A 14,205-nucleotide genomic window follows, 5' to 3' on the forward strand; every position below is an offset into this window, starting at 1 on the left:
ATGTACAGCTGATCCTCAAGATCTTGCACACTAACCAGATGCTATTGAGCCCACACTACTACACTGTCTGAGCCAAGGACTACATGCTTTCTGGTAAGTTTTGATTACAATACTGGGTGGGGTGAATATATTTTATTAGACATACATGATTTTTTGTTAACTAGTAAATAGTAGCCTACAGCAAAGTGTGTTTAAATCATTTCTAACTTGTTTACCATTTCTGCTAGTTAGTTTTTGCTACCATGTGGGTTTTAGCTTGCTTGAGCCTGCTAACTGGGCCTGCTAACTGAGCCTGCTAACTGAGTGTTAATTCACCTGTTTCCATACATGTTTCATTGTAAAACATTTATCTTACAAAGGAGTTGTTTAATTTAACTGCTTAACTATTTATCTGTACATGGAATTATATTTGTGTTTTCTTTACTCATTTTTTTCCTAATCTTTACAGGAAAATGCCACAGGTACTATCTGATGTGTGGAGACTTTTCACTGCAGCTAAGGTAGAAGCAAAAGCAGTGTACATTTGCAAATACTGTGCCAAATCATGTGAAGAATGCAACAAAGACGCAGAATCATCTGGCCAAGTGCATAGGGTAGCCTAGTGGTTAGAGCGTTGGACTAGTAACCGGAAGGTTACGAGCTGACAAGGTACAAATCTGTCGTTCTGCCCCTGAACAGGCAGTTCACCCACTGTTCCTAGGCCGTCAGTAAAATAAGAATTTGTTCTTAACTGACTTGCCTGGTTAAATAAAGGTAAAATAAAAATAAAAATAAAGTTCCCTCAACACTCACAATAAGCAACCTCTGACAAAAGTCCCTCTACTTAGATTCAAGGTGAAAATGATGAATCAGACACCTTATCGATAGGAACAGCTCATGGTCCTTCTGGAATCAGAAGTTTTTTGGACTCAATGAAGAATGTAGTCAGGGAAATGATGATGATTGTCTTGCTCGAGCTGTGTATGCAACTGGTTCACCTCTGGTGCTCACAGGCAATGTGTATTGGAAGAGATTTCTGAATGTTCTTCACCCAGCATGCATCCCTCCAACCAGACATGCTTTATCTACTAATTTGGTCTCTGTCTCTACATTGCAGATGAGCTGAAGGCAGTCATCAATGACCTTGGACCACAGAAGGTATTTGCACTGGTGACAGACAATGCTGTGAACATGAAGGCTGCTTGGTCTCAAGTGGAGGAGTCCTACCCTCACATCACACCCATTGGCTGTGCTGCTCATGCATTGAAACTGCTCCTCAAGGACATCATGGCCCTGAAAACAATGGATACACTCTACAAGAGAGCCAAGGAAATGGTTAGGTATGTGACGGGTCATCAAGTTGTAGCAGCAATCTACCTCACCAAGCAAAGTGAGAAGAATAAGAGCACCACATTGAAGCTGCCCAGCAACACCCGTCGAGGTGGTGTTATCATGTTTGACAGTTCCCTGGAGGGGAAGGAGTCTCTCCAAGAAATGGCCATATCACAGTCTGCCGATATGGACAGCCCCATCAAGAGGATCCTCCTGGATGATGTATTTTGGGAGAGAGTGGTAAGCAGCCTGAAACTCCTGAAACCTATAGCAGTAGCCATTGCAAGGATTGAGGGAGACAATGCCATCCTGTCTGATGTTCAGACTCTGCTTGCAGATGTAAGAGAATAAATCCATACTGCCCTGGCCACTTCACTGTTGCTCAAAGCAGAGGAAACTGCAGTTCTGAAATACATCAGAAAGCGTGAAGACTGCCTGAAGCCCATACACGCCGTAGCGTACATGTTGGACCCAAAGTACGCCGGCAAGAGCTTCCTGTCTGGTGCAGAGATCAACAAGGCCTATGGTGTCATCACTACCGTGTCTCGCCACCTTGTCCTGGATGAGGGCAAGGTTCTTGGCAGTCTGGCGAAGTACACTTCCAAGCAAGGGCTTTGGGATGGAGATGCAATATGGCAGTCGTGCCAACATATCTCATCAGCTACCTGGTGGAAGGGGCTTTGTGGATCTGAGGCTCTTTCCCCTGTTGCCTCCATCATTGTGCAAATCCCACCAACATCAGCAGCCTCAGAGCGCAACTGGTCTTTGTTTGGGAACACACACACACACCAAAGGACGCAACAGGCTGACCAATACAAGGGTTGAAAAATTGGTGGCCATCCGGGCAAATATGAGGCTTTTTGAGCCTGGCAATGAGCCATCCTCAACAAGGTTGGAAAGTGACAGTGAAAATGGGGCCTCAGAGGCTGATGTTCAAGAGGTGGACATTGAGGAGGTCCAGGGAGAAGACATGGAAGCCAGAGAGGAAGACAACCAAAGCTTTAGTTTCTAGACTATCATTTTACAGATGTATGTTGAAAACATTTTTGGGAGAAGCGATGGATCATTGGGGATCCTTCGAAATTCCCTTTCTTTTGTTGTTCAGTGAAATCATCCCATGTTTAGAGTCAACTCATTAAATTAAAGTTCAATTTGTAACTAAATTGTTTTAAAATGTTCTATTGGAAGGATTTAATCATTTGATAATATGTCTACTTATGATGAGGTAAAAAGGTTTCTCTCTCCATTTGATATGGTAAATAATTCCAATGCAAAAAACATATTTAAATTATATTCATATTAATTTGCATGTATTTTTTTAATTTGCATATATTTACGTTAATTCCCATATAGTCCTGGTAATTCCCACAAAGTTTCTACCTTTGAATATTCCCCAAAATGTGCAACCCTAGGCACATCATGAAGGCAGTTGAGAGAATGCCAAGAGTGTGCAAAGCTGTCATCAAGGCAAAGGGTGGCTACTTTAAATATCTCAAAATATAAAATATATTTTGATTTGTTTAACACTATTTCGGTTACTACATTATTCCATGTGTTATTTCATAGTTTTGATGTCTTTACTATTATTCTACAACGTAGAAAATGTAAAAAAATATATATGGAAATGCCTAGAATGTGTAGGTTTTTCTAAATCTTTTGACCGGAAACGTTAGTGTATATTCTGTCAGGAATGGAAGAACAAGAGGCCAATATATATTCTGTCAGGCATAGTTAAGTGCTTTAGGCCACAGACAGTACATTTATTTCATTAGTCTTACCGAAAGTGTCTTTACATGGGAACTCGGGGATCTCTCTGTCTCTCATGGAGGTACTCCTAGCCAGACCAGAGGGTTGTTGTCTACTCCCCGAATACGGCTTCGTCGACTCCCCTGGTCGAGGACCAATGGGTCCCATCCCCGTCCCTTTGGAGCTTGGCCCTGGTCCTGCTAGATCCCCGTTGACGGCCTGAGATGCTATAATATCAATCTCTTCCAGATCATCCTGGGTAAAGTCATCGTCACCTCCGAAGGGGTCGTTACATGGAGCCGCAGGGCTCACCACCTTGAGGCGCTTGCGGGGTGGGTACGCCATGTTACCGGGCCTGGGGTCCGACTACTTTTTTTGGCTCTAAAATTACTAGAAAACGTGTAGCTTGGATAGCCAAGTATAAACTTTTTAGCTAGCTAGCGAACTTTGGCAAGCTAACTAGCGCCAGTCAATGTGGGTCAGGGAACTCAACCATTCAACCTGAATCTCTCCGGTATTGCGGTTCAAAGCAAGCCTCTGGCTAGTTATTTGTCGCACGTCTCACAATTTAGAAGGCATTCCTAAAAATAAAATAAAAAGTTAACAAAAAATAACTGCAGGCTAACTCAGTTAGCAAGCTATCAAACCATCTTTCAATCGTTTTACAGAATGAGCTAATCACAACGCTCCTTATTCACGACCTCAACATAAACAGCGATCCTATTGGTCTAGAAAGCGCTCCGTGATAAAACACGGTATGGATCGCCAAAAGGGACAAATAACAACGCCGAGTTTTGCCATCTCTCTCTCTCTTTCTCTTGCTCTTATCTTATCCTTCTCTCTCGGCGCAGACAAGAAATCTCCACACAGACTTTTAAAAAATTGATTCCCAAGAGATTATTTACGCAAACATTTCATCTCAGTGAATTAATTCAATCAATGACACATTGTATCAGTAGTACATATCAGATCATAAAAGAAAGACATTGAAATACTTCGCCCATATTTTTTTATTTTTTTTTTTAAATGGATATTTGCGGTGATATCATTATGGCATAATTCTGTGTAAAATTTAGTGAACAAAGTTCAACTACATTCTCTCCACTTACACAAAAAGGAGAGAGTGAAATCTGTATGACGTCATAGGCGATGTGTGACAGGATTGGTTGCCTGGGGTTTTGTGGGTACTCCAGAATGTTTACCAGCTGAGCAGAAAAAAGAAACAGTGTTGTGAGCGCCAAAGATTACACTGAAATACGTTGTTTTTTCTCCTCCCCCCCACCACACGTAATCTACATTTTCCCCCTTTTCAAAATCTCCTAGTCATATTTGCAAGGAGAAGAAGCGATACAGTAACTTTTTTTTCCTTCCTGATTGTAGACCAGGTTTGTTTTATTTTTCTTCTCGTGTCATTTATGTTAATAATTGCAACAAAGAGAGATGGTGTCGGGTCGTTATAACATTGTTATTACCTAGGTTGTTATTTTCGTTAAAATTTTATAGTTTGGTTGTGAACTAATGTTCTCCGTTTGTTTACTCTATGAGACAGATATAAAATGAAAACTGAGGTATCCACAGCAGCGAATTTCATCTCCAGATTACTGAAAACAACTGGACTGCTATCCGAGGAGCAACTTCAGCATTTCAGCTATTCCCTCGAAAAATCTCTGGGAGGTAAAATTAATGGGGAATATGACTGTTCATGCGTAGGGTAGCCTATAAAAATCACCAGACAAGTATGCATTCCAATCACACGGTCAGTAACATTAAAAAAAAAAAAAAAAAATTTAAGCAGATCAAGTAGAAGTTTAGGGCTACAGGCTATGAATGAACATTAGACTGTCACTAAGCTAGCTACCTGTAGGACAGAAAACATAGACACCAGGATAGGACATAATAATCATTGTGTGGATTGTTTTGTTTTGTAACTGCTGTTGATATTCTTGCTATTAAAATCTTCAATGGTGATTGATGTCTGATTAGCAGAAGTGTCTCTCTCACACACACACACACACACACACACAATGACAAAACATGAAGGACCAGAGAGCAAAAATGGCTGTTTTGACTGCCCAATCCTTTTCTACATCACACGGTAGGGTAGCCTAGTTGGACTAGCAACCAGAAGGTTGCAAGTTCAAACCCCCGAGCTGACAAGGTACAAATCTGTCGTTCTGCCCCAGAACAAGGCAGTTAACCCCACTGTTCCTAGGCCGTCATTGAAAATAAGAATTTGTTCTTAACTGACTTGCCTAGTAAAATAAAGGTTAAAAAAAAATTATCCTGACATGACTTTGTTGTTTATTTTTGCAGAGCACTACAAACACCACTGGTTCCCTAATGCTCCCTGCCGGGGCTCAGCTTACAGATGCATCAGAATCAACGAGAACCACAAGATGGACCCAGTCATCGGTGAAGCCGCCGGCACCATCGGACTGACCAGAGAACAGCTCTTCACCCTTCTGCCCAGTGAGCTTACCATGTGGGTGGATCCATATGAGGTGTCATACCGGATAGGAGAGGACGGCTCCATCTGCGTTCTCTATGAATCTGAGCCATCGTCATCGTCAACACAGCCTGAAACAGCCTCTATCCAGAGTCAAGGGGACAGCAACAACAGAGCCAGTTCAGGCAGCTGCAAAGGTGAACTGAGAGTGGGGATGGGGAGGTCCAAAAAGCCCAAGTCCTTCACCACAATAAGGATTTCCAGCAGCTAAATGTTTACCTGCCCCATCCACCTGGACACTTGGACATAGGTCAGACACACATATTGGTTAGAATAATTGTTAATTTCTTTCTTTTTTAATATTAAAATATGTTTAGTACTCTGATTATCAACTTGTTCACCTTTATGGATACTACACTACTATTTTGAGATTATTGACAGAAAATTCATTTTAGTGTATGGTCTTGATGTTGCTAATTTATATACGGTATATTAAAACACACGGCATTTGAATGCAATGTCATAAGGCTAATGATTTCATCAAACATATGATTGTATTATGTCTGCATCCCAAAGGGTCAACTGTGTGACATTGAAAAGGGAGGTCGGGGGAGGCACAGAAAGCAACGTTTCAAAATATAAACCATAAAGATGAAAAAACATTGTTTGATATATTGATAATACAGGACACAGGAAATGCCTTTATGTCATTGGTTCCCAAACAGGGGTACTAGGACGATCCACAGAGGGTACTTGAGAAGATTAATGAGACCACAGTTACTGGTTAAAATGTACATGAGGGGGTACATCAGGGGTACTCCGGGCAGAGCCAACTTCAGTTGGTGGGACCGTAACAGACAAATTCAGTTGGTGGGACCGTAACAGACAAATTCAGTTGGTGGGACCGTAACAGCCAAATTCAAGTTGATGGAACCGTAACAGCCAAATTCAGTTGGTGGAACCGTAACAGCCAAATTCAGTTGGTGGAACCGTAACAGCCAAATTCAGTTGGTGGAACCGTAACAGCCAAATTCAGTTGGTGGAACCGTAACAGCCAAATTCAGTTGGTGGAACCGTATTCGAAAAAGGTTGAGACCTACTGCCTTATGTTACGTTGATATTTGACATATTTACAACTTTCAAGTGAGGTAAAACCTCTAAAAAGGTTGTTTTGAAATATATTTTAACAAAGTTAGAAAAAACGTTATTCCACGGCCTAACTTAAAGAATTAGAATAAGTAAATAAAGTAAATCACTATAAAGTGTAATCTAAATAAGAACACAAAGTCATGAGATCTCCATTTCGCAGTAGAATGGCCTTACTGAAGAACAGTGGCACCGTCACATGATGCCACCTTTCCAACAAGTCAGTTCATCAAATTTCTGCCCTGCTAGAGCTGGCTCGGTCAACTGTAAGTGCTGTTATTGTGAAATGGAAATGTCTATGAGTAACCATGGCTCAGCCGCAAAGTAATAGGCTACACAAGCTCACAGAACAGGACTGCCCAGTGCTGAACCGTGAAGAGGGTAAAAATGATCTGTCCTTGGTTGCAACACTCACTACCAAGTTCCAAACTGCCTCCGGAATCAAAGTCAGCACAAGAACTGTTCGTCGCGAGCTTCATGAAATGGGTTTCCATGACCGAGCAACAGCCTAAGATCCCCAAGCGTATCGGCTGGAGTGGTGTAAAGCTCGCCACCATTGGACTCTGGAACAGTGGCAACATGTTCTCTGGAGTGATGAATCACACTTCACCATCTGACAGTCCGACGGACTCATCTGGATTTGGCGGATGCCAGAAGATCGCTATCTGCACGAATGCATAGTGCCAACTGTAAAGTTTGGCGGAGAAGGAATAATGGTCTGGGGCTGTTTTTCATGTTTCAATCACCTTAGTTCCAGTGAAGGGAAATCTTAGCGCAATGACATTCTAGACGATTCTGTGCTTCGGTCACAAACCGGCCCATAGCCTATAACAAAAAGGGAGATAGAGATCAAGTAATAAATATATTTATTAAATATATGTAACGGATGTGAAACGGCTAGCTTAGTTAGCGGTGGTTCGCGCTAAATAGCGTTTCAATCGGTGACGTCACTTGCTCTGAGACCTTGAAGTAGTAGTTCCCCTTGCTCTGCAAGGGCCACGGCTTTAGTGGAGCGATGGGTAACGATGCTTCGTGGGTGACTGTTGTTGATGTGTGCAGAGGGTCCCTGGTTCGCGCCCAGGTATGGGCGAGGGGACGGTCTAATGTAACAGCTGTAACTTTAGACCGCTGTAACTTAAACGCTATTTAGCTATTTACCCCCACGCCTAGGTGTATCCCATTTGGCTGACGATACTCCCAGCTCCGCCCACTGACATCCTATTTTGAAAAACAAGAGCAAAGAGTAAGAATTCGGGCAGACAGAGTGGGAGGGTCGTCACCCCCCCCAAAAAAAAACGAATGACCACCAAGGACCCAGGAAAACCACAACAACTATTGCCCTTGTTAACACTATCCCACTGACCCAACGTGACTCGCACCCACCTGCCCCAACGTGACTAGCATCCACCTGCCCCAACGTGACTCGCACCCACCTGCCCCAACGTGACTAGCATCCACCTTCCCCAACGTGACTCGCACCCACCTGCCCCAACGTGACTAGCATCCACCTTCCCGCACGTGACTCGCACCCACATGCCCCAACGTGACTAGCATCCACCTGCCCCAACGTGACTAGCATCCACCTGCCCCCACATGACTAGCATCCACATGCCCCAACGTGACTAGCATCCACCTGCCCCCACATGACTAGCATCAACCTGCAAGGTAAATTACAAATCAATGTGAGGAGCAGCCAGCACCAGAGTTCAGGTAAGCAACATCTTTGCATCTTCAAAAGCCTGTTGACAGAGAGGAGACCAGATCTCCCTGTCTAACTCTAAGCATCAACTGTCAGAGCAGCTTACCGATCACTACCTGTACACAGCCAATCTGTAAATAGCCCACCCAACTACCTCATCCCCAAATTGTTACTTACCCTTTTGCACCCCAGTATCTCTACTTGCACATCATCATCTGCACATCTATCACTCCAGTGTTAATGCTAAATTGTAATTATTTCACCTCAATGGCCTACCTCTCTACTCTTCTACATTTGCACACACTGTTGTCACAGGCCGGCTCATAGCCTGTGGCAAAAATGAGGGGACACGAACAACAGGTATCGGCCAATCAAAAAGGTTCTTTATTATAAACCAAAAACGATTAACTTTAAACAAAGGAAAAGGAATGAGGTGTGAAAGTATCATAATGTAAGGTGTATGTAAAGTGCAGGGATGTGTGAATCTGTGTGTGTGAATGACTGAGTGAAAACTATGTAAAACTACAAAGGAACAAACAGGATCATACATGGAGGAACAGAGAGGGAGACAAGAGTGGTTAGTGAAGCAGTTTAAATACTGGAGGAGCAGAGAGAGAGGTGGTTAGTGAAGCAGTTTAAATACTGGAGGAGCAGAGAGAGAGAGAGGTGGTTAGTGAAGCAGTTTAAATACTGGAGGAGCAGAGAGAGAGAGACAAGAGTGGTTAGTGAAGCAGTTTAAATACTGGAGGAGCAGAGAGAGAGAGAGGTGGTTAGTGAAGCAGTTTAAATACTGGAGGAACAGAGAGGGAGACAAGAGTGGTTAGTGAAGCAGTTTAAATACTGGAGGAGTAGAGAGAGAGAGAGAGAGGTGGTTAGTGAACCAGTTTAAATACTGGAGGAGCAGAGAGAGACAAGAGTGGTTAGTGAAGCAGTTTAAATACTGGAGGAGCAGAGAGAGAGACAAGAGTGGTTAGTGAACCAGTTTAAATACTGGAGGAGCAGAGAGAGAGACAAGAGTGGTTAGTGAAGCAGTTTAAATACTGGAGGAGCAGAGAGAGAGAGAGGTGATTAGTGAAGCAGTTTAAATACTGGAGGAGTAGAGAGAGAGAGAGAGAGGTGATTAGTGAAGCAGTTTAAATACTGGAGGAGTAGAGAGAGAGAGAGGTGATTAGTGAAGCAGTTTAAATACTGGAGGAGCAGAGAGAGAGACAAGAGTGGTTAGTGAAGCAGTTTAAATACTGGAGGAGCAGAGAGAGAGAGAGGTGGTTAGTGAAGCAGTTTAAATACTGGAGGAGCAGAGAGAGAGAGAGGTGGTTAGTGAAGCAGTTTAAATACTGGAGGAGCAGAGAGAGACAAGAGTGGTTAGTGAAGCAGTTTAAATACTGGAGGAGCAGAGAGAGAGAGAGAGGTGATTAGTGAAGCAGTTTAAATACTGGAGGAGCAGAGAGAGAGAGGTGGTTAGTGAAGCAGTTTAAATACTGGAGGAGCAGAGAGAGACAAGAGTGGTTAGTGAAGCAGTTTAAATACTGGAGGAGCAGAGAGAGAGAGAGAGAGGTGATTAGTGAAGCAGTTTAAATACTGGAGGAGTAGAGAGAGAGACAAGAGTGGTTAGTGAAGCAGTTTAAATACTGGAGGAGCAGAGAGAGAGAGACAAGAGTGGTTGGTGAAGCAGTTTAAATACTGGAGGAGCAGAGAGAGACAAGAGTGGTTGGTGAAGCAGTTTAAATACTGGAGGAGCAGAGGAGGGGCCGTGACACTGTACATAGGATTTTTCTATTGCGTTATTGACTGTACATTTGTTTATGTGTAACTCTGTGTTGTTTTTGTCACACTGTTTTGATTTATCTTGGCCAGGTCGCACTTGTAAATGATAACTTGTTCAAAACTGTCCTACCTGGTTGAATAAATGTGAAATAAACCGCCTTAGCTTTCAGCAAATCTGTCAGAGGAGCGACTACGATAGAGAAGTTCCTACAGAAACTACGGTAATAACCAAGCATTCCCAAGAAGCACATCAGTTCCTATTAGTTGGCAGTGGAAAAGCATCAATAGCTATCACTTTAGCCCGAACAGGACACACTTCACCCTGCCCAACCACCTAACCAAGGTACACAACGGTCGCCTGAGCAAACCTCACACTTAGCCAGATTGCCTCACTATCAATCTGCAGCCAGGCATTCAAACAAGGCTTCAATACAAGACAGATGCTTCTCCCAAGTATCTGCATAAACCACTACATCGTTCAGATAAACAGATAAACCACCCAACCAGAGCGGAGACAACCTTGTTCATAAGACGCTGAAAAGTGGCAGGTGCGTTACGCAAGCCGAAACCCATAACCGAGTACAAGTACAGACCGGAGAGTGTAATAAAGGCAGGGATTTCACCCTACTCGTCAGTGGCACCTGCCAATAGCCCTTTAACAGTTCAAACTTCACAACCCGGCTCACAAACTTAGCTGCTCAGACCTGATCAACGCAGTCCTCCATCCGAGGAAGAGGAAATGAATCTGGCGTAGTGACACTGTTTACCTTACGGTAGTCCGTACAAAATCTGTTTGTCCCATCCGGTTTACTGACCAAGATACAGGGAGAAGCCCAAGCTGGAGAAAGAAGGCTCTGCAATGTCAGTATCCAGTGTGTACCTGATCTCAGCGTCCAGACAACTCTGTTTTTCTGGAGAAACTCTTTAGAACCGCGGACGGATGGGGTCAACATTCCCAACGTCAATATTGTGTTCTATTAAGTTTGTAGGTATATCAGAAAGCAAAACTGGAAAACTCAGAATCAGACCGAACAACTCATCTCTCCTATAAGCAGGTAGATGAGCGAAAAGGCTATCCAAAAGATCCAGTTCCTATTAATTTTTCAATCTACCCTGCAGTACGCAATCTTCTGCACCAGGGATCTGCTCCTTACTATGCACGGACCTAGCATGACAAGAAGAACCCAGCAATGTAACAGTACCTGCCAAAAGAACAGGTTTACCATCCTCTGAGGACTCCCACTCTTCGGGCCCCAAAGGTAACGTGGATAGTAGGATTTTGGCAAGATTTTTACATGGGACAGTTGTTGCGCTTTCCTCCGTTCTGGAGGAGCAACTAGATAGTTTTGCTCAGTGTACTGGCGCACAACTGTATATGGACCTTGAAACTTGGCTTGAAAAGGAGAACCAACCATTTGCAGCCGAGCAAAAATCTGGTCACCTGGACTAAAGTGACGATGCTCAGCTCAAATAGATCAAATATTCCTTTCATCCTCCCCTGGGAAGATGATAGCTTCTCTTTAGCCATCTCACCAGCGACGTACAGGCGTTGCCGGAAATCACACATAGAAGATAACAGGGACTGAGGTAGCTCGGGAGACTTCCATATATTCTGGAGCACCGCTAGAAGCCCATGCACACTATGTCTGTACACCAGGTCATTTGGACTGAAACCTCTCTACCTCTCTGGACTGAAACTACTACAAGGCACCGGCTTCCTCTTCAGGACATATATCCTGGAGAACATAGCCATTGGCGAACATCTCCCAACAGTTCCACAGTTTGGTCATGCAACTCTTCTAATGTGGGGTCAGCCCATAACGGATCACAGGAAAAGTAGTGACTGTAACGGTTTTCTAGTGGTGATGAAGGAGAGTCGGACCAAACTGCAGCGTGTCGATTGCGATCCATGTTTAATATAACAAAGAAACACGAACTTACAAAAAAACAATAAACGAAACCGAAACAGCCTATCTGGTGCAAACTAACAACGAGTACACATAGGACACTAAGGACAATCACCCACGACAAACTCAAAGAATATGGCTGCCTAAATATGGTTCCCAATCAGAGACAACGATAAGCACCTGCCTCTGATTGAGAACCACTCCAGACAGCCATAGACCTTGCTAGACAACCCACTAAGCTACAATCCCAATACCACCACCAAAACCCCAAGACAAACACACCACAATTACAAAAACCCCATGCCACACCCTGGCCTGACCAAATACATAAAGATAAACACAAAATACTTTGACCAGGGCGTGACAGAACCCCCTAAGGTGCGGACTCCCGAACGCACCTCAAAACAATAGGGAGGGTCCGGGTGGGCGTCTGTCCATGGTGGCGGCTCCGGCGCGGGACGTGGACCCCACTCCTTTAATGTCTTAGTCCCCTCTCCCTTCGTCCCTGGATAGTCCACCCTCGCCGCCGACCATGGCCTAGTAGTCCTCACCCAGAACCCCACTGGACTGAGGAACAGATCGGGACTGAAGGACAGCTCGGGACCGAGGCAGCTCGGGACTGAGGGGAAGCTCGGGAGTGAGAGAAAGCTCAGGAGTGAGAGAAAGCTCAGGAGTGAGAGAAAGCTCAGGAGTGAGAGAAAGCTCAGGAGTGAGAGGAAGCTCAGGAGTGAGAGGAAGCTCAGGAGTGAGAGGAAGCTCAGGAGTGAGAGGAAGCTCAGGAGTGAGAGGAAGCTCAGGAGTGAGAGGAAGCTCAGGAGTGAGAGGAAGCTCAGGCAGGTAGATAGATCTACCAGCTCCTGGCTGGCTGGTGGTTTCAGCAGATCCTGGCTGACTGGCAGATCCTGGCTGACTGGCAGATCTGGAAGAGTCTGGTTGACTGGCAGATCTGGAAGAGTCTGGTTGACTGGCAGATCTGGAAGAGTCTGGTTGACTGGCAGATCTGGAAGAGTCTGGTTGACTGGCAGATCTGGAAGAGTCTGGTTGACTGGCAGATCTGGAAGAGTCTGGTTGACTGGCAGATCTGGAAGAGTCTGGCTGACTGGCAGATCTGGAAGAGTCTGGCAGACTGGCGATGCTGGGCAGACCGGCGGCGCCGGGCAGACTGGCGGCGCCGGGCAGACTGGCGGCGCCGGGCAGACTGGCGCGCCGGGCAGACTGGCGACGCCGGGGCAGACGGTGCTGGGCAGACTGACGACGCTGGGCAGACGCGCTGGGCAGACTGGCGGTGCTGGGCAGACTGACGACGCTGGGCAGACTGACGACGCTGGGCAGACTGGCGGTGCTGGGCAGACTGGCGATGCTGGGCAGACTGGCGATGCTGGGCAGACTGGCGATGCTGGGCAGACTGGCGATGCTGGGCAGACTGATGGCGCTGGGCAGACTGGCGATGCTGGGCAGACTGGGGGCACTGGCGGCGCTGGGCAGACTGGCGGCACTAGCTGCTCCATATAGGCTGACAGCTCTGGCGGCTTCTTACAGACTGACCGCTCTGGCGGCTCCGTGCTGACTGGCAGCTCCTTGCAGACTGGCAGCTCCTTGCAGACTGGCAGCTCCTTACAGACTGACAGCTCCGTGCAGACTGACAGCTCCGTGCAGACTGACAGCTCCGTGCAGACTGGCTGCTCCATGCAGACTGGCTGCTCCATGCAGACTGACAGCTCTGGCTGCTTCATGCAGACTGACAGCTCTGGCTGCTCCATGTAGACTGGCTGCTTCATGCAGACTGGCAGCTCGGGCTGCTTCATGTAGACTGACAGCTCTGGCTGCTCCATGCGGACTGACAGCTCTGGCTGCTCCATGTAGACTGACTGCTTCATGCAGACTGGCAGCTCGGGCTGCTTCATGTAGACTGACAGCTCTGGCTCCTCCATGCAGACTGACAGCTCTGACTGCTCCATGCAGACTGACAGCTCTGGCTGCTTCATGCAGACTGGCAGCTCTGGCTGCTCTATGTAGACTGGCTGCTTCATGCAGACTGGCAGCTCGGGCTGCTTCATGTAGACTGACAGCTCTGGCTGCTCCATGCGGACTGACAGCTCTGGCTGCTCCATGCAGACTGACAGCTCTGGCTGCTCCATGCGGACTGACAGCTCTGGCTGCTCCATGCGGACTGACAGCTCTGGCTG

The 14,205-nt window shown here is 45.7% G+C and overlaps 2 protein-coding genes across 3 annotated transcripts in view; one reads left to right on the forward strand and one right to left on the reverse strand.

Annotated features, from left to right (window-relative positions):
- LOC112235152 (ATR interacting protein) overlaps window positions 1-3,742 on the reverse strand; it is a 38,444-nt gene extending 34,702 nt beyond the window's left edge. The window contains exon 1 of the mRNA XM_042324915.1: window positions 3,090-3,742. Coding sequence (XP_042180849.1) covers window positions 3,090-3,402 — 313 coding nt within the window. The 5' untranslated portion in view covers window positions 3,403-3,742. The remainder of the gene's footprint in view (window positions 1-3,089) is intronic.
- Window positions 3,312-6,016, forward strand: si:dkey-42i9.4 (uncharacterized protein LOC492503 homolog). 2 transcript variants are annotated; one of them, XM_024403535.2, is made up of 3 exons: window positions 3,312-3,389; window positions 4,607-4,731; window positions 5,371-6,016. In XM_024403535.2, the coding sequence occupies exons 2-3, from the start codon at window positions 4,614-4,616 to the stop codon at window positions 5,772-5,774; spliced, it is 522 nt and encodes a 173-aa protein (XP_024259303.1). In that variant the 5' UTR covers window positions 3,312-3,389; window positions 4,607-4,613; the 3' UTR covers window positions 5,775-6,016. The 2 variants fall into 2 exon arrangements, with proteins under 2 accessions (XP_024259303.1, XP_024259302.1); XM_024403534.2 differs by lacking the exon at window positions 3,312-3,389 and adding an exon at window positions 4,228-4,442.
- Window positions 6,017-14,205: the final 8,189 nt, after the last annotated feature.

Source organism: Oncorhynchus tshawytscha, linkage group LG07 (genome assembly GCF_018296145.1).
Source record: "Oncorhynchus tshawytscha isolate Ot180627B linkage group LG07, Otsh_v2.0, whole genome shotgun sequence".
NCBI lineage: Eukaryota > Metazoa > Chordata > Actinopteri > Salmoniformes > Salmonidae > Oncorhynchus > Oncorhynchus tshawytscha.